The sequence below is a fragment of the Zootermopsis nevadensis genome, unplaced genomic scaffold, assembly GCF_977971745.1.
Source record: "Zootermopsis nevadensis isolate Lab colony 2312 unplaced genomic scaffold, Znev_1.0 Znev_ptg000017l, whole genome shotgun sequence".
Taxonomy (NCBI): domain Eukaryota; kingdom Metazoa; phylum Arthropoda; class Insecta; order Blattodea; family Termopsidae; genus Zootermopsis; species Zootermopsis nevadensis.
This window is the reverse complement of record NW_028259149.1, coordinates 1,892,961-1,912,449: the sequence shown is the minus strand read 5'-3', so window position 1 is coordinate 1,912,449 and position 19,489 is coordinate 1,892,961. Positions and strand designations below refer to the sequence as shown.

Below are 19,489 nucleotides of genomic sequence, written 5' to 3'. Positions count from 1 at the left end.
TGGTTCTCATAATGTCACTGCCAAATGTTGTAAATCCCTTAAGACGTGAACTGTGATTGAAGATTCTATTTCCATCACAGTATTTTGAGTCTCTACCCCTCCTGTTTAAGACACACCATGGCATATACTTTGACACTGCAGTTACACTTTTGTATAGTTATCTGTGACTGATACGGAAGGCTGTATAATGTTGAACAGAACACTTAGCAATGGGAAAGGAATCTTAATTGTTACAGTGGTTTACTGAAGTTCCATTATTTTCATCTCATGACGAGCTCTTGAGCCATCTGAATCCAGTTCAGATTCACACACCAAGTCTTTGCCATTTTCTTCCACAATGCTTCAATTACTAACTTTTCTTAATCATGTTGTTGAATCAGTTCATGAGAACATTTTACATATTATTTAGTATGAACACATAAAACATTTAGAAAATTGAGACAGAATTGGCCTATGTCATCGGAAGGCTATAGGGCCAACAGGGTCAACTGTATAGTCACTTGTATGAACTTTATCCTGTAACTACGTAGCATGGAAATAATCAAGCTGTTCTTTTCTCAGATATTTCACATAGCAGGAGCCTGATTTTCTGAAAGTCTACAATAATAAAACACCAGCAACAAATTATACTTACATTTATGTATAAATTAAAACCAGATCTAATTCTGGGGTTTTTGCTATTGTTCAATTCAGAATATTTTATCTTATGGTGTGCAGTCTTTCAGGAACTTAACAAACATAAAGATGAAAACGTGCCAGGATTGTAATTTTACAAGTTTCTTTATATGGGTGTCACACTTGATCTGTGACATCAAGTTAAGAACATGGACTGAGAAGACAACTGTCATCTGGGATGCTGTGACTGTATTCTGAATTTAGGGTGTCTAAGAACAGTGTGCTAAGGTGTGAATTTAAAGTAAGAAGGGGTGATGGACTGACAATTGTATAGTAATGAGCTGCATAATTTGTATTTTTTGTCACATAGTGTGACCACTTACGAGGCGTAGCAAAGACAAGAGGAAAAGTTAAAATGTTTCTTATATATGATGTGTGGATGTGGATTGGATTGATGTGACTCACAATTAGTTATCACTGCTTAACTTTCGTTAACATGGCATTAAATGTTTAGATTTCATAACAGGTATGACATCTATCCCCAGCTGAGAAACTATTGGCTTCTGAAGAATTGACTGCACTCCATGCAGTTTGTTACTGGTCCTTACAGGGGTACAAAGGACTCTAAGATTGCGGGCGTGCACTTAGCCTTGGGTGGCACTTATCGACCCAGTCTTTGGTACGCTGTGTTGAGTCAGAGTGTAAACAAAAGTTTCAGAATAACTGATATTTTTCTAATGTTATGAACCATGCAGTATACCAGGAAGAATTCTCCTGGTAATGCTATCAGTGTGACAACCTGACAGTGTGTAATGTTACTATCTTAATGTTTATTTCCAGGATCATGCTAACCCTGACTACGGCAACTGTCAGAACTCGCAGGGCAGCCAGAACAACAGCAAATGCTGGAATAAATACTGCTTTGAGGACTCGTACAACTATGTGGATGACTACACAGAAAACGTGGACAATGACTGCCTGAAAGACTGGGGAAATGGCTGCTTGAACTTCGACAAAGACGCCGAACTATTTAGACCCCCAGGTATGTGACCAAACCTGTTATCATATTGTGTTACTTTCTATTAAGTAGCAAGATGTTAAACTGCTGTTAAATGAATTGACTCATGAAAGACAGGAAGTAATATGTTTGATACTGGACAGTTTTACTAATGGCGTCAAGTGAAGTCATGCTAATGGTACGTATCTGACCTAACTTAAAAGACTGTGGAGGAGGTGGCATGGCAACATTAAGATGGATTTGAGGGAAACCTGTTGTGAACTTCTGAGGTGTTTGGAACTGGCTAAGGATTGTTTCCCAAAGGCAGGCATTGTTATTAGAGGTGTTTAATATTCAGGTTGTAGGCTTCAAACCAATAGTGGTAATGACATCAGATATTGCTCAAGTGGCCACAATGTATTTATTTTCTGTCTGTGCCCGTTGTTAGCTAGTCATTTAGGAACGATTATAATTTCTTGCAGTGGAGAATATGACATGCTCTTCAAAACTTTATTATCGGAAGGTACCGTGCCAATGACCATTAAGTTATAAACCATAGGTCATTGGATAAGAAAATAAATATACACATAAAATATTGCTGGACAGATTGCACTGTAAACAATAGTACATAGATAATAACATAATACTAAAATCATCCACTACCTGATTTGAACTGTTAGGCAGCACATAGAATGTTGCTCATATCAGTATTAACCCTGAGTTCTGACTCATAATCTGACAATTATGTTATAAATTCTGAAAGCAGACTGTACTTGCCATTTTAGTTGTGACTGAACTTACTTTGAATCTTTCCGAAAACTAATTCTTCTTCTTCCACGGCTCTCCTGTCCGTATTTTGCCCATGACCTCCTCAATTCTCCTCTTCCATTCGGTCCTTCTGTTAGGTCCGTCTGTCCGAGGTTAAGGTTTTGAAACATTTTCCTTTTTACGGTGCAAGGTTGTTAGCCTTGCGACCAACCCCCAACCTGGAGGACCAGAGTACCTGCCTTAGTCTGACCTCTCCCCCTCCACCAATCTGGCTAGGGTGGCCCTACCAGTAGCTATGCTACCACCAGCATAGCTCTTGGGATCACTGAGGTACTCAAGTCCCACCACGACGACAAGGTGCAGGTACCATTAAGTGGGGTCCGAAAACTAATTAGTTCACTATATTTTCCATATTCTTCATCTGAATCTGTTATTTCACAGTAAATTGTGAGTAAAGAGGAAAGAGTAATATCTTACATAATGGTTGTATTCCACATCTTCTCACTGCCTTGTTTCATCAGGCCAATGCCTGTCCATACAGGATTTCTAGTGCTCATTATAAATAATAACTAACATTGGGAATGGAATAGCAGTTCTTAGGAAACACCAGTGCCGATATATGATATGATATAATTAGATTAATATAAAAATCTTCAATTTCAATTAAAGGCTTATTCTAGAGGCAACAAATTTTCATGTAGAATGTGACTCTAGTCACCATGACAGTAGACTTCCCATTACTGATCACTCATTTAAACATATGCTTATGCATGAGAGTTCGGGAATGAAATTGCCATTTGTGGTGATGTTCAACCTAATTACAATGAACAGGCCGTTCAGTAAGCAAAGTACATGGTTTACTGTGTAAATTACTTTAATCTTGCATGCAAAATAAAGGCAGGCTACTTAGATTATGCCTACAGTTATGATACTTTGTTACAGATGAGCCTTCCCAAATTGAAAGACTTCACAAAGCTGAAGCTTCTTGGAAAAGGAGGCAAGTATAACTTTCCATTAATACTTGCCAAATTAGCTGTTTAATACTCTGTTTATAAAACATGGGCCTGACTTTCTGCACCCCTCTGGATTGATGGAAAAAATGTAATAGTAGCAGCAGCAGTGTCAGTAAAATATCAGCAATAGCTGATCTGGAAGCAAGAAACATGCAGCTCAACCTCAGTTTAGGAACACTCACAAGACTTATAATTATGCAAACGTAACTGCAGAAGCATAGATTTAAACCTCAGTCACAACTGTTACTATATTTAGATATCTATAATAATGATAAAGAGGTGTCTAATCACAGCTTTCTTAAACTCAGAGCCAAATCTTTATTAATGTTTGACCAAAATCATGCACCACAAATATCAGAAATCTTTTCTTGTTTCAAGAGGTCACAGTCAGTGCTTGAGATTGATGGGAAATAGCTTAGATTCATTCTGTGCCTGAACAAAGGCAATAGAAATACATGTTTTTCCAACAGTATTATTCTTTTTCTGATGGCTGACAATGTTCTTCAACGTAACCTGGGAAAAGTAGATTGCCAAATGGGAACCGTTACTATCCGTTAATGTCTGTATCATGATGGAGTAGAGGGGACATAGATAAGGAACCAAAAATTCTTAATCTTAGCAGTAAATGCATGTAATTACATCAGCTCTTTTCACCATCCTCATGGAAGCGTTTAAGGACATACTCACTAATATAAATGTAACATTACCAGCATTTTATTACTATCTTCCTGGCCCTTGATCCAGTTCACTCCAATCGAGTTGGGAGTCAAATATAGCCTAGTTGTGCAGGGTGATAAAAATAATACGGAACCCATACTCTGTGGCTTACTTCTTGTTTTTGATGTTAACCTTTGCGCGCGGATGAACGTGTAAATTCGTGAGGCATAAATACCCTATAGTGGATGTCGGTGCAGTGTACGGGCTGCTGCAAGCTTAATTTTTGTAGCCCATAAGTATTTAACCAATAACTCCAGCGGAATGCGGTTTGCACTGCTTTGTTCTGAAAAGATAACTGTATGTGGACATATGGCAACACTGCCACATTCCATTGAGCTCTACCTGGGAATCTAAAAATAATATCCTGACCTTCTCATTCTCATCATGGATGTCCCTTCGTCTAGTCGCGTACTTACAGAAGCAGAAAGACATGCACTTCTAGAAGAAGTTTTGGATGAAAGTGACTGTGAGTATAGTTCGGACACTGACAGTGCAATAATAGACATTGATTATACACAGTTGGTGACAACTGGAGATAGTGATAATGAGAGTGACAATGGTGGTGGCGGTGAAATACAGGAGGAAATCTTCGAGGCAGAATCTGGTGTTGTTTCCAGCAAGTTTTTGTGGAAAAATATAAAATCCTTTACTGCTTCGAGAGACGAATTTTGTAATGTACATGGTCCCCAGTTCGACACTGCTGAACTAGATGTCGTGACTTCATTTGAAAATATTTTTGATATAGCTCTAGTAAAGCTCATTGTTGAAGAACCCAACAGGTATGCTCAGTAGGAAATTTCTAAAAGTGCCCATCCTCTCACATTTCGCTCTAGGATTAGGAAGTGGCAAGATGTTACAGTGGACGAAATTTACGTGGTTTTGGCTCTATTTATGTTGATGGGCATTGTTCAAAAGCCTACACTTCGATCGTACTATTCAAAGAACCGTCTGCTTTACACTCCTTTCTTTTCTGAAACTTTACCTTTGGAAAGACTGGAGCTAATAAACAAATTTATGCATTTTACAGATAATAGTAAGGAAAATCAATATCAAGACCTCCTAAACTTTTCAAAATTTATCCAGTCATTCGGCACCTGAATAACAATTTTCAAAATTTGTATCTCCCGAACCAGAACATTTCGATAGACGAGTCCTTGACTCTATGGAAAGGTCGTTTGTCCTTCAGACAATACATACCCCTCAAGGCTGCAAAATTTGGTATCAAAACTTATGAACTCTGCGAGTCTAGTTTGGGCTATGTGTGGTCTTTTCTAGTTTATACTGGAAAAGGCATGGAACTGTCGAATCAGTATATGACTGCAGACACCAACAAAACTGCAGCAATTGTAGTCAAACTACTAGAACCTCTTCTTGGTCGTGGACACACAGTGTGGATGGACAATTTTTATAATTCACCAGATTTGGCACGTTTTATGAAGTCCAAGAAAACAGACTGCGTTGGAACTTTACGTGCCAACAGAAAAAATGTCCCTCCTGAAGTGAAGAACAAGAAATTGAACAAAGGAGAGCACTATGGTCAACACTCCGGAGATGTGGCAGTTCTCGCTTGGCAAGACAAGAAGCGAGTCACCATGTTATCAACATACCACAAAGATGATATGTGTGTGACTATAAACAAAGCCAAGCGAGAAGAGATAAAGCCTCTCGTAGTTCGAGACTACAATAAAAACATGTTGATCTGAAAGATCAGATGCTCCAGCCGTACTTGCTGGAATGGAAGAGAGGAACAAAGTGGTATATGAAACTATTCAAAAGATTGCTGAATGTGTCAATTCATAATGCCATGGTCATGTATCGCAGCGTTCCACAAAACAAAGCCTTGGACACCCTAAGATTTCGAATTCTGTTAGCACAAGGCCTTGTTGAAAAACATGGCCCTGCTCTTCCGCGTCCTTCATCCGGCCGTCTGTCACTTGATCCGCCACCTAAAAGACTCTCAGAACGCCATTTCCAAGAACGTATTCCTGCCACAGGAAAAAAGGCAAAGCCCCAAAAAAGATGTGTGGTGTGCAGTAAACGCGGGAAGAGGAAAGAGACTATTTTTTGGTGTAGTGAGTGTGAGGTAGGGTTGTGCCTAGAAGGATGCTTCAAGGACTTCCACACGAAGCTCAACTTCTGATCCACATCCTTACACTGCTCACACACAGGGCGTTCATCTTATAAGGTAAGATAATAAAACCATCTTTTAAGAGGATTTCAGTGAAAAATTCTTAATTATATCTCATATAGTTCCAAAGTTATGATAAATATAGTATTTTAGAGCAAAATTTAAAGGGACACTAAGAAAGTATTACCCCAGGATGAACACAACCTCGGACTTTAAATCTCCACGGCAAAGGGTTAATGATATTTAAATTTTACATTCTGATAACACATAGCACAACTATCACACTGGTGGCTGGTGCTTTTATTGCATCTTGGGCGGTAGGAGAAAAGGAATATGTATCGATAACCTTTCTTGTAGTGATGAACGTTTGATATTACATAACACGTTTATATGGAATTATGATCCTTATGAACGCAGAGTCTACACACATCACAGCCCACCTTGAGCAGAAACCTGTGTACTGTTACAGGTTTTGGGAGGGTATACAGGATGAGTCAAAAGTATGTTTAAAAACTTTTTGTGTGTGTTCCAGGATAAAAAAATAACAATGTTCCTATGATCATGGGGTCACAAATGTTTCATTTTCGGAATAATGGCCAAAAATAAGTTTCAATGAATGACTTTATGTCAGAGTATTCAGAAGAGAGATTTTCTTTCTGCTATATTGCTTTCGTAGTGTTTTGATGCCAGGATAGCGTTTGTTTACCAACATGCGCTAGTAAGATTGCACAATGAAGTATAAACAGGTTTGATGCTGAACAATGTGCTCGGAGTTAAAGTACTGGAAAATCAAGTCAATAGTAGCAGTTAAACAGTGCAGTACTACTCTTGGTACATTGATTTTGATCAAGAGAATTAATTTTTCATTTGAAGAACTGAGTGACATTCATTTAACATACTGTGAAATGCAATATAATGTACATGATGCACGTCGAAGATATGGGGGGAAGTTTCTGGATAGATGTTTGCCATGGCCCGTCATGCTCGTGAGACAGATTCACTGTGTCTGTGCCATGTCTATGGGCGACCACGGTCATCATATGTGGAAGAACGCGTTCTTGAAGCTTTGAATGGAAATCAGTGTACCAGCACTTGAAGGATTGCTGCTAGGTTGCACACTTCTTAGGCTACTGTTCATCGGATTTCGTGTCAGAGATCATCTCAATGAACAGTATCCTCACCGATGTATTGGATGTGGTGGCCCAGTAGCATGGCCACCGAGGTCACCAGACCTGACTCCATTGGACTTTTATCTGTGGGGGTCACTTGAAGTCTGTCTTTTATGCAACACCCATAAACAATGAAGACCTATGGGAATGTGTGCAGACTGCATGCCAGATGATTTGAGGAAACCCTGGTACATACGAATGAATCCATCAGTCTTGTGTATGTTGTGCTTGGGCTTGTGTGGAGAATGGAGGAGCAACCTTTGAGCATCTTTTATAATGAAGCATCCCTGTCCTTATACTTGGCTTTAAAGGCATACATTGAAACTTATTTTTGGCTTTTATTTTGAAAAAGAAGCATTTGCGACCACATGTTCATAGCAACATTTTATTCTTATTTTTGATCCAGGACACGCACACAAAGTTTGTAAACATATTTTTGACTGACCTCTATATGGTCCGGAAAAACGTCGGTGTCGATAACCATTCTACCTTTCCATTCCTAGTAGCACTCAACTATGTTTTTGAGACAAAATCAAAGCTGTGCTTCACACTTGGTGAGTACATAAAAACAGCTCCTAATTCCATGATGTTTGAGAAGCAAAGTAAACATTGTAACAATAGGGGGTGTTGGTCAGTGGAGTGGGAGACAGCTAAGATGGCTGTTTTTTGGGTTGTAGTGACGTGTACGCTGGTGAAATTTACTGATGTTGCAGGGATCCTTGCTGCCTCCGTCACCCTGACAACACAAGGAATAAGAATGATTTTCAAATACATATTTCTAATATTCCATGTTTTTAGAATATGCTTACTACGATGACATAAAAATCTTCAAAGATCTGCCAATTTGTCTCAAAACTATTTCAGATAAGACGTAGAAATTTAAAGCAGTACCTAAATACACACGCCTTACACCTTTTGTTCTATTGTTGAATTTCTGCGGTTTAAAATGGACTGATAATCCTTTTTGATTTTATTGCAGTTAGGCTTGTCATTGTTAGCATAGGGGCACTGTTGCGCAACCTTTCTACACTCGCTGCACACTAAATATTGTTGAAGAGTCATGGCAGCACACCAACCCCATTTTGTATATTGTGTGGGGTTTATGGCATTGATTTGCAGCTACAAATCGACCCCAACCGAAAAATGTTTTATTTCATGTTCATAATTACCCGTCTTTATTACTTTAAATATATTCATTATTTGAAATAAATTAAAACATATTTATAAATATGATTTAATCCTAAATTTATTAACTATGTGTAATTATTTCACAGTATCCAAATCAGTTTCCCACGACCCAAAGATCCCATTGCATATGTAATATGTGTAATGCTGGATGTGAGCAGAGAAAGTATTACATTTAAAATAAAACTAGACATCAGTATTTATCTAATTATGAAAGTCTATAATCCATTTAATAGCTATGTCATTCCCATTTACTGTTGCCTCTTTTTGCAGAAAAATACTTTGAGTAGCAACAAATGTAAGGGGAGCAAAATATGTTTTGCTGCAAAGTGGTTGTGTTACTTTCCAATTCCATTCAGCAGATCTTGTCTGCCCTTGATACACAAGTATCCTGCACAGACGTTCTAATACACAGAAAGAAGTATTGGCTGTCACTCAATTTTTCTAGTCTTTCCTCTCATACTTGTATTTTTAGTATTTCATAGGTTTCCTAATTTAGTTAATTACTCACGTCACTGCCGACACATGCAACACTGGGAATTGTACTCTTAATAAGGGTCAATAGTTTTAGGACTGTGTTCTGCATGTCTTCAAGTTTGAGTCAGTTATCATCTTACACAGACAGTATGTGTGTATGTGTCAAAGTCTCCTGCTGAGCAAGCTGTGTCTGTTGTACTGAGTGTACATTCGTTGAAATCATTCTGGCCGACACGTGTTGTGTGCTGCATTGTTAATGCACTGTTCTACTGCTCATTTCTTGTGTAAAGGATTGCATTTACAGACGATTGATAACTGTATATAGTGGCCTACAGGTGTACTCAACAGTAAAATAGTTTCAGTTTCAATTAAATGTTTTTAGAACAGGTAAATACAAGGACTTGCCAATATGAGGACCATAGGGAGAAGGTTGGTCACGTTATTTATCTTGTTTCTCAAACATGGAATTCAGGGTCATGCTTGGGCTGTGGGCAGTCTCAAACAGATGTACAGCGTGACTTTTTTTTATAGCTTCCATTTCATCCCTGACTAAGGGAAGGATCAGCTGCTTCTTTGTGAATTGTCTTCTGCAAAACATCACTTTCCAGTAAAACTGCTGTCATTGACCTCTATTATTAAAAAGTGTTCTTACATTAACAATGATGCATTATCATTTTTCCTGACTATTAACCTGGTGGTGACTTGTACCATTTCCTGTGTGACTGTAGCATGTTTACAGAGACTACAGCTAGACACCACCTAGCCGAGATAGTCCTGGCTGCAGAATACCTGCATCAGGTGGGCGGACGGTCACACTGCAGTTGTCTGCAATAGATTACATGATATGCTGGTGAAGAACCTAATCTACTTAGTTGATTGTGTTGCTACAACATTTCTCATTTCATTCATTACTTTATTTCTGCTCTGAATGTCAAGTCATTTTTATTTTTGGTGGCAAATAAGAATACCAGTACATAGGGCAGCTTAATCACAGTGATATGTAGTGGGAGAGAAAATTTTGGAACTGGATCTCAATACCACATTAAGAATGTAACATGTCCCATCTTTTATCCCACTGTGTAAGTAAATTGTTAACTTGTTTCTTTCAGATTGGCGTGATGCACCGGGACTTAAAACCGGAAAATATACTGATCTATACCCACGGCCACACTGCAGTCTCAGATTATGGTTTATGCAAAATTTTCCTCCCTCACAAGAAGGTAAATTTAATATCCACTTCGTCTTTTGTTGGTTTTACCTACAGAGGCACATAGGCCAGATGCATGGTGAGGTCACCGTGGACCCCTGTCTGTTAGGCAGTACTCTTTAATTGAGGGAAATCCAGGTGCAAAAACCATTAAGAGTTAAGAGGTTTCAGGTGCCTGAAGTTGTTTTGTACCAATCCTTATGGGAAAATGTAACTTATGTCAGACGTTCTTTGAATTCAAGGGGATAAACTCAGAACTGCAATAACATATGGCTCTATTCAAATATCATAAATTGCTGCTGTTATGTAATTCAGAACCCATTAACACACTGTGTAGTATACCAGGTATGAAATATACTAACATGGAAAACCATGAAGCAGATGGAAGTACAGCATTAGGAGAATCTTAGAAAAAATACCTTATGAGGGCTGGAGATAAATGAACTGATTAATTTTCATGTCTTAGGTGTTAGCCACACTTAGTTTTATTTCTGTTATCAGAGAAGTACTTTCTCTTTGGTTTGTGTCTGAAATTTGTGTCACAGTTATTTAAAATGTTGTTCCATCAACAGGACAAACATGCTGATTCTGTGTATGATAGAGGCCCCTACATGGCCCCAGAAATGCTGCAAGGCAAAGGATGCAGTTTTGTAAGTATCTCCCACCTTGACAGTGCGAGAGTAATTATTATCTGAACCAACAGCCTGATCATTGTAAATTGATAAGGCAATGCATTATAATAATCTGAGACTTTGTAGTGCTGGTCTATTTAAATACCACTAAACTATACAAATTCAACTACCGTTATTAACTGATTTGATTTTCTTTTATAACTTGCATAAAGCAGAAGAAACTTTGCTAAATATGGTGAAAATATGTTCTGAAAGGATCACAATCCCTACTGTTTAAATACTGGCTTTGTGAAATATTTTTCATGGACTGTACCGTTGTCGCTAGTGAGATGTGTAATAAGTGGTGCCTTTCTGCTTCCTGTCATTCTGTAGAGAAGCAAGAGCACGTCAGTAGATATGACTTTGGCAATGCCTAAGCATTTCTTATTGCATGCAGATATATGATGTATAAGCATTGGATTTCGTAATGTCGGAGCTATGCTTCATTTCGAGCTGTTTCTGTTTGTAAGTTCAAGACTAAATTCAGTACCATAAAAGTGAAACAGAACGCAAAGTGTAAATGATGAAGTCACTACAGATAAAGAGCTTGTAGGATTTGAGGTTTTCATGGCAGTGAGTTTGAAGACGGCTGTCTTCTGGGTTGTTGCGCAACGACCCAGAAGACGGCCAACTTTAGTGAACTTCTTTGTCTTGGGTGGTTGCATATTGTAACTGTTGGTACTAGTAACTTTTAAATTTAAAGTGTTACCACATAATTTTGTGACATGTTTGGCAGGATGCATGTTTAAATTGCATGGACTGCAAACAAACTGGGCCTGAGTGACTGGTCATCTCCCCACACTATTCCTTCACAAATTCAGCCAGTTTGAATATAGAATTCTTACCACTTTTAAATCAATATTTATATTGGCGGTTCTCAGCCAAACACAGTAGGGAATCCATTACTTTGTAGTTTAACTATAGACCTAGTCTTGTGAAACCTCAGTATACATTTAGCTTGTGCTACTTGAGTTGATCTTTTAAAAAATGACAGTGTAGCGTTTCAGGTGGGAGAGTTTGGAAATTTGAGTGGCACAAATTATAAACTTCATCATGTACTCTACTCAGATGCAATTAATATTCATCTCTCTGACTTTTGGTTTATGATCATTATTATAATAAAATGGTAATAAACATTTTTGGAGTTAAATAACTTCTTGCAATAAAAAAATGCTGATGAACTTAACAGTTCAATAAGTATAAACCAAAAGTAAGACAATCATATGCGCTTTTGCAACTAAACCCTGCAAAAATGCTCCTACTGGCTTAGCTATATCTGGCCACTTGTAATAGTTTGAGAATTGCTGAATATATTTTAATGCCATTTGTTAATTATACTGACTTGATTGCTGATATAATTTAATGTTAAATGAAATGATAGTATGACTGGATAATTTGAATTGAAAACAATGGTTATTCAAGTGATTTCTAAGTTTCTTGTCATGCATTTGAGAGAAAGAGTAGAAGAAAAGTCACTACACTCTCCATGTTGGTAGGAACTACTTATCATACACAGGAATGTTCAATATAAATCTGGAGGCGAGAAATTAACAGTACATACTACAATTTTTCTGTCTCTTGAGACACTCGTGAAAATGTGCGATGGTGTGAAGAAGTGAAAATGACTGATTGCAGGTGTTGCCTGTTTTTTGTACTGTTGCAGAAAGTTAACTGATGGAGTGTTGGCATCATCGTGTATGAAATGTTGGCTGGCCAAAGTCCCATCTGTATTTGATGCCAAGGAAGACATTACAGCGCTTTACGAGTAAGTATTCCATGACCCAGCATACATGTTCCCCGCGAACATCACTTTCATTTGAACAGTTACACCAGATTACTTTGTGGCTAACACATTACTGCCTATTTCAATGCCAGTAAAGCAGGTGCACACATTTCAATCATATAGATAGTTAACCTTAGGCTAAGAAACAGGATACTAGAGAAAAAGTGGGAGGTCAGTGGGACCATACATCAATTATTTATTGATTTCAAAAAGCCTATGACTCGGTGAAGAGAAAAGTGCTATATAATACTCTTATTGAATTTGGTATACCAAAGAAGCTAGTGAGTCTATTAAAAATGTGATTAAATGAAACCTGTAGCAAAATTCGAGTAGGTAAATATGTATGTGAGACATTCTTCATCAGGAATGGTCTAAAACAAGGAGATGCTTTGTCTCTCTTGCTCTTTAACTTTGCGCTAGAATATGCCATCAAGAATGTGAAAGATAGGCAGGAGGGTTTGCAGTTGAATGCGACACATCAGCTATTGGCATATGCTGATGATGTTAATTTATTGGGGGACGATATAAATACAATAAAGAGGAACGCAGAAGTTTTACTAGAGGCCACTAGACAGGTGAGGCTAGAAGTAAATTCAGAAAAAAACTAAGTACATTTTAGTATCCCATCAGCAGACAAAAAACTGCATAATGATGGGCTTAAAAATGTGTACCCCCAATATTGTCAGGGATCAAGAAGAATGAGATGGACAGGTCATGTGGAAGTGTGATGTCCCGTAACAGATATCAAACGCTACTAAGAATGTTACATTTTAATGATAACATCACAATGATACCTGGAGACAGACTACACAAAATTAGACCTACAACAGCTGTCTTTATGCAACACAATCGAGTAATGGTACCATTCGAAAATCTGGCAATAAATGAGACTTTGGTGCTTTTCAAGGGACGTTTGCCAGTCCAACAATACATACCATCAAAAAGATCAAGGTTTGGTGTAAAACTATTTGTGCTAGCTGACTGTGAAACAGGCTGTGTACTAAATTTTATCACATATGTTGGGGGAGAAAACAAATTGATTTTGAAGAGCTAAAGCACGGTATTGGTATGTCAGGAAGAGATGTTATGACACTAATGAACCCCTACTTTGATAAAGGCCATAAGTTGTTCATTGACAACTGGTACATGTCTCTTTTGGAGAAACTTCATGAAAAAGGAACAAATGTGTGTGGCACAGTAAGAAAAAATAGGAAAGGCCTGCCAGAACATTTTGTGCACAACCTGAAAAAAGGGGAGACCGAAGTTCGCCACGTAGATGAATTGCTGTTTGTTCGCTGGTGTGATAAGAGAGAAGATTACACACTTAACCATTAATGGACATGAAATGGTTGCTGTAAATAAGCATGACAGACAGACAGACTCTAAAACCAAGACAGATGGATTACAATGCTAATATGGGAGTAGTCAACATTGCTGATATGCAGCTAAGCTTCATCGAGTCTGGAAGAAAATGTATCGAGTGGTACAAGAAGCTATTCTTCCACATTTTGGATATCATGAAATGAGCTGGTGTTAGACAGGATCTTACAAGAAGAAGAGATAGGATGGTGGGACACATTCTGAAGCACCCAGGATTGGTTAATTTGGTAATGGAAGAAACAGTTGAAGGGAAAAATTGTAGGGGGAGACAAAGATTGGAATATGTGACACATTTTTGAGGATGTGGGCTGTAAAATATTTGTGGAAATGAAGAGATTGGTGCAAGATAGGCGAAAATGGAGGACCACATCAAACCAGTCGAAAGACTGATGACAAACAAACAACAACAAAAAAGTCAGAAATGCTTACATCACCATGAAGATGTTGAGGGGTCTAACATTTCTCTGAAGGAGTTCAGATTGAATCTAATTCAACAGATGCTGGAGCAATTTGCAAGTGCGCAAATCCCAAGTAGAAGGGGGTGGGGGCGACCATCATCTCATCCACCACCGATGAGGCTTGTTGAAAGACACTTCCTGCAAGTAAGAAGGGGCCTTCAAGAGAATGTGTGGTCCGTTGAAGGACCGAAAGAGGAGACAGCAAAAACAAGGAAACCAGATATAAGTGTGTAAACTGCAATGTAGCACTTTGTGTACACCCCTGTAAGGAAATGTATCACAATTGTAAAATTCAAGTAAAAACTTCAAAAAAAAAACAACTATAAATTATTTTCTTTCTCTATTATATATAACATTTTGTAAAACTTTATAGAATTAAATTTTGTTCTCCTGCTGCAGGCAGTAGCAAATAACTAAAAAAACCTGGGTTGGGACATGCACAAAGTAGATTAAAACTCGGGAGTTAAACAGGTTGCAAGCACAGCCGTTAAGAAAGCAGAGTTGTGCAGGACATCAATGAAATGTGAGGGCAAGTAGAGGTAAAGGCTCCAAAAGCTTACAAGTAAAATATTTTGATATCTTTAAAATGGACCATTTTCCTTATCTCTTGCATGACATACATCAGAGATCTCCATTCAGTTTACACACAACGAAGAAGTTTACAGAAATTCACAGGCATAGAAACATTAGTTCCTAAAGCATGTTTATTAACTATGTTTTAATGACAAATGCAATGGACCTGTCTTTTACAGTAAAATTTTGTGCAACGCAGCAGATACTCCAACACGGTTCTCATTCGATGCGGCAGACCTTGACTGGAAACTTCTAGAGAAGAATCCAGAAATATGGCTGGGTGGTGATGAAAACGGTACACGGGATATTAGGAGGCATCCATTCTTCAATGTAAATCTTACCCCATCTGTGTTATCATATAATAGTAAGGTATTTACGCATGTTTTGGTTGTGGACTGTGCTTTGTCCATGCAGTGTTCAAATAAAATCAAGCACAGGGAACTGTCAGTGTTTGTCAATGATTTCCTTACTTTAATATTTCAGTAAATAAGAAGTGTAATTTACATTGCAAGAAGAATAACTTGTGTATAATAAATATCATAGACCTAATACTGTCAGTACATAGATAGTAAGACCAAAGTAAAAGGTTTAGGAAGACTGCATAAAGATTTTCAAAAATGACCCTCTCAGTATATGCCATAAAATTTTCAACAACTTCCTTGAAACCTTGAAGGCATGTTTAGATGTCCTCCAGTGTCTCTCCCAGTAAATGCAGTATTGACAAGTAACTTAAACTACAGTCCAAACTTTATATCAAATCAGAAGTTGGCATTTTAAAGTCCTTGGACCTTCTCGATGACTGAAGGGTCTTTTATCCCGAGTTGTTCTCACTTCTGCCTTGTCAGACTATTACTCTGCAATCAACATTGTGTTCCAGAGCACTAACATTTGTGCTTTAACCTAAAGGGACTTGCGTTGGGAGATGTCGCACCCGCTACCAGTTGGCACTACAAATCAAGCGGAAGAGACTTGCAGCATGGAAGTGTCCTTTCATACTCCAGACATTCGGTCGAATAAGTGTGACAACAATTATGAGGTCAGTAAAAGTATTCTGTTTCACATTTTAGTACGTGGTGCATAACAGCACGGTTTACTTCCGTTGATCCTATTAGATCTGGAAAAGGTGTTGGAAGCTGAGGGGTGTATTCCCATGAAAGTCTTATAGAAATTAACAGTGCTGCAGCTGTCCTTATTCCTTAGTCCTTAGGTAATATATGAGTGATGCAATGCTGTGACGCATGACATGAGATTAAAGATTTATTCTGCCATATTTATGAGAAGGCTTATGGGCGTGAACAGCGGTTACTGTTAAAGTAATCATGGTCATGATGATCTAGAGACAAGATAACAATAACACGAGTTATCTACTCTGGAAATACATATGAATTTGAAGACTTTAACATGGAGTAACAGAACATTTCAAAAAATAGCATGCACATCTGTGAATATACTAAACCAGGGTACCTCAATAATTTGTAAATGAACAAGACTCTATACTGGCTTCTAATTTCTTAATGTGGAGCGTACAGAGCTGCAGGGATACATTTTCATATAAAGCGCCTCAGAGGTGGCTGACACGAGACTGTGAGGAATTGCATGACATAACATTCTAAGGCACTGAAGATTCCCTTTGTGTATGTGATGGATAAGAGAAAGATTCAGTCTGCACGCATGGTTTTTGTTGGTAAATCCCAAAACTATTTATTTAAATTTAATTATGCTCCAGATCAGGAATATCAAATTTGGGAATGAGTTAGAGGGGGCAGGGAGATTACTTAGCCTTGGGCTGCAGAGAGGATGCAGCTTGAACACAAGATTAGGACTTCATGATTAGTTTTTCCCCTTAGGATATTCGCTAAGCTTAATTCCTTTTGCCATATTCTAAATGCATATAGAATTGTTTTAAGGAAGCCAATTAAAAATAGAGTTGAAGATGAGCAAGAAATATTGAACCCCATGAAGCATAGTCATTTTGAGAAGCTGATAGTATGCTTGGTTAGTTGGATAATTGACCCTCTGTAACCTGTCTTAAGAAGAATTAGTAGCACCATGCCCAATTCGCAGCCATCCTCCATATATCGACGCGTTCTCCGCCTGCATTTAGAGGAAGAGTCTTGGAGTGGATGACAAGTGTTGTTGATAAAGTGGATTAAACTGAGCTGTCTTGGAGTCTGGTTCACTGGGGGACTTCTATGTAACATATTTACTATTGAGACCCCAATGCAATAGAGACTTGATGTTTTAACTGTTATGGCTCTAGTATAAGTTTTACAATGAAGATATGTTTTTATGTCCAAGTTTCAACAGAATTTAACTTTCTATCTTATAAACAACATATTAAATAATTTCCATTACAAGTGAATTTACTTAATGTCTTTGTAAGTCATTTTGCGGGTATGCTCGTATGTCGCGCCACGACTGATACCTAATTAGGCCCGTGGCAGAAAAACCTCTTAGCAGCACCAAAGATCAGTAAGTGATAATATATTGGCTGCATTAATTTATCATATGTTGTCATTCAATAGTTACAATATTAATGGTTATTGTTTTATCAAACAGATTGTTATAACTTCAGGTGTCATCACTTGATTGTCACAATAATATACAGCAGTAATGACAATTATTTAACTTTGTAAATGTTACATTAATGGGTTAAAACTGCAAGCACGTATTAGTCATATTTGGCCAGCTTCAATTTATTCCCAGAAGCAGTACTGTCATGGAGAAGCAGAATGACACAGGCGGTTCGGGCATGATGAGGTTCTATGGTTAGTTTTCCACTTGTCACCGTGGGGGACCAGGTTCACAACCACGGTGGCCAGTGTGGAATGGTGGACAATGTGGCACAGGGATGGCCTATTCTCAGAACATTCCTCCCCGTACCATATCAGTGCACCGCAGTCACTCGTCATAGGGGGACTGGACAGTGGGGCGGTTAGCAGCTGCATTTCCATAGGGAGTCTCCTTCAGTACACTGCAGCAGCAGAAACAGTGCATGTTGTTATTCATATCTATAAGTTACAATAGAAAATGCCCATGAGTTGGATCCAATCTATAAAGTGACAGAGCAATGTCACAGGCCAAAAATAGATGTGCCTCACTCAATACGACACCACTTCATGCTGGTAAAGCATTTCCTTGTTTCAAACAATACTGAATTGGAAACGCATCAGATAAATGTTTACTTATATGCAAATTAATGTATATTTCATTTAAACACTTATAACTAACTACTTTCAAATTCAGTGAGTGTTATATGTAACTTGTTAGTCGTAGACTTTTGGACTCCTTTAACTGCTGTGGCAGTTACACATTATTCAAAATAAAATTAACGATATTTTATAAACTGGGGACGTAATATTGTAGTACCTCCTGCTTGAGCAGTAGTTGCTGACTTTAATATTTCAAGTTTTGTGCTTCTAAACAATCCACTCTACATGCAGGCAAAACTATTTGGGATTATCACAATTGATTTTGACATACACGATGACCAACTTAATAGATATTCTGGCAGACACTATCAAGAAGTATCACTGTTAAGCCTTGTATCGACTGCACACGGCTGCCTCGCGAGGCAGTGTTCATTGCTTTGCCTCGCAAAGTCGATACCATGTTGCCACGCGTGGCAGAACGAACAATGCTGCGCTCGAACTTGGCGCGCGTCGAGCCAAATCTGAGCGGTTCTTTGTCCCGCAGCAAAGGGATTTCACTGTGCTGTGCCCTTTTAGTTGAGACAGTCTTGTGGCGTTCCGTTGTAGCAACATGGAGAATGAGAAGTGTATAGCTCTCATACAGATTTATAAATCTAAAGAGGTGTTGTGGAATTCTAAAATTGTGAATTGCCATAACAAAAGTAAACGCGAGGACGCCTGGAAGGACATAGGTGACCAAATGAAAATTCCATTTCAGGATTTAAAAAAGAAGATGACAACTTTATTGGCTTCATACAGAAGAGAGAAGTCCAGAATTAAGAAGTCTCACCTAACTGGTTCTGGTACGTACATATTTATTAAATTTGTAGTATACCACTCGTATTATCTGTAATTATGCTAATACACTAATAATTTTTTGTTTATTTTCAGCTGCAGGTACTGTTTACGTATCCAAGTGGTTCGCATTCAATGAGTTCGACTTTATGGCCGATAAAAATACTCCAAACAATACTGTAGATACTTTGCCTGATGTAAGTATTTTCATTACAATATTTCTAATCCTAGCATTACTAAGGTTGGGAAAAATTGCCCATCCTTTTTATTGCCACAAATTGGTGGGCAATTTTTACCCACCCTTGGTAATCCACTTTACACAACATTTCTTGGTAATGTTAGGGTTAATAATTATATTGCCA

The 19,489-nt window shown here is 38.1% G+C and overlaps 1 protein-coding gene across 15 annotated transcripts in view; it reads left to right on the top strand.

Moving 5' to 3' along the window:
- The window catches only part of LOC110840689 (uncharacterized), a 43,582-nt gene that overhangs the window by 1,704 nt on the left and 22,389 nt on the right, over positions 1 to 19,489 (top strand). For 4 of the 15 annotated variants that reach the window (XR_015535439.1, XR_015535438.1, XM_087350039.1 and 1 more), the window contains exons 2-8: positions 1,456 to 1,657; positions 3,323 to 3,377; positions 10,179 to 10,289; positions 10,849 to 10,926; positions 12,611 to 12,712; positions 15,321 to 15,510; positions 16,048 to 16,177. Coding sequence is in view for 13 of the 15 variants with exons in the window: in XM_087350039.1 (XP_087206165.1) it covers positions 10,255 to 10,289; positions 10,849 to 10,926; positions 12,611 to 12,712; positions 15,321 to 15,510; positions 16,048 to 16,158 (516 nt within the window). In the remaining 2 variants the exon portion in view is untranslated. The other 11 variants (XM_087350038.1, XM_022085909.2, XM_087350042.1 and 8 more) reach the window with 11 other exon arrangements.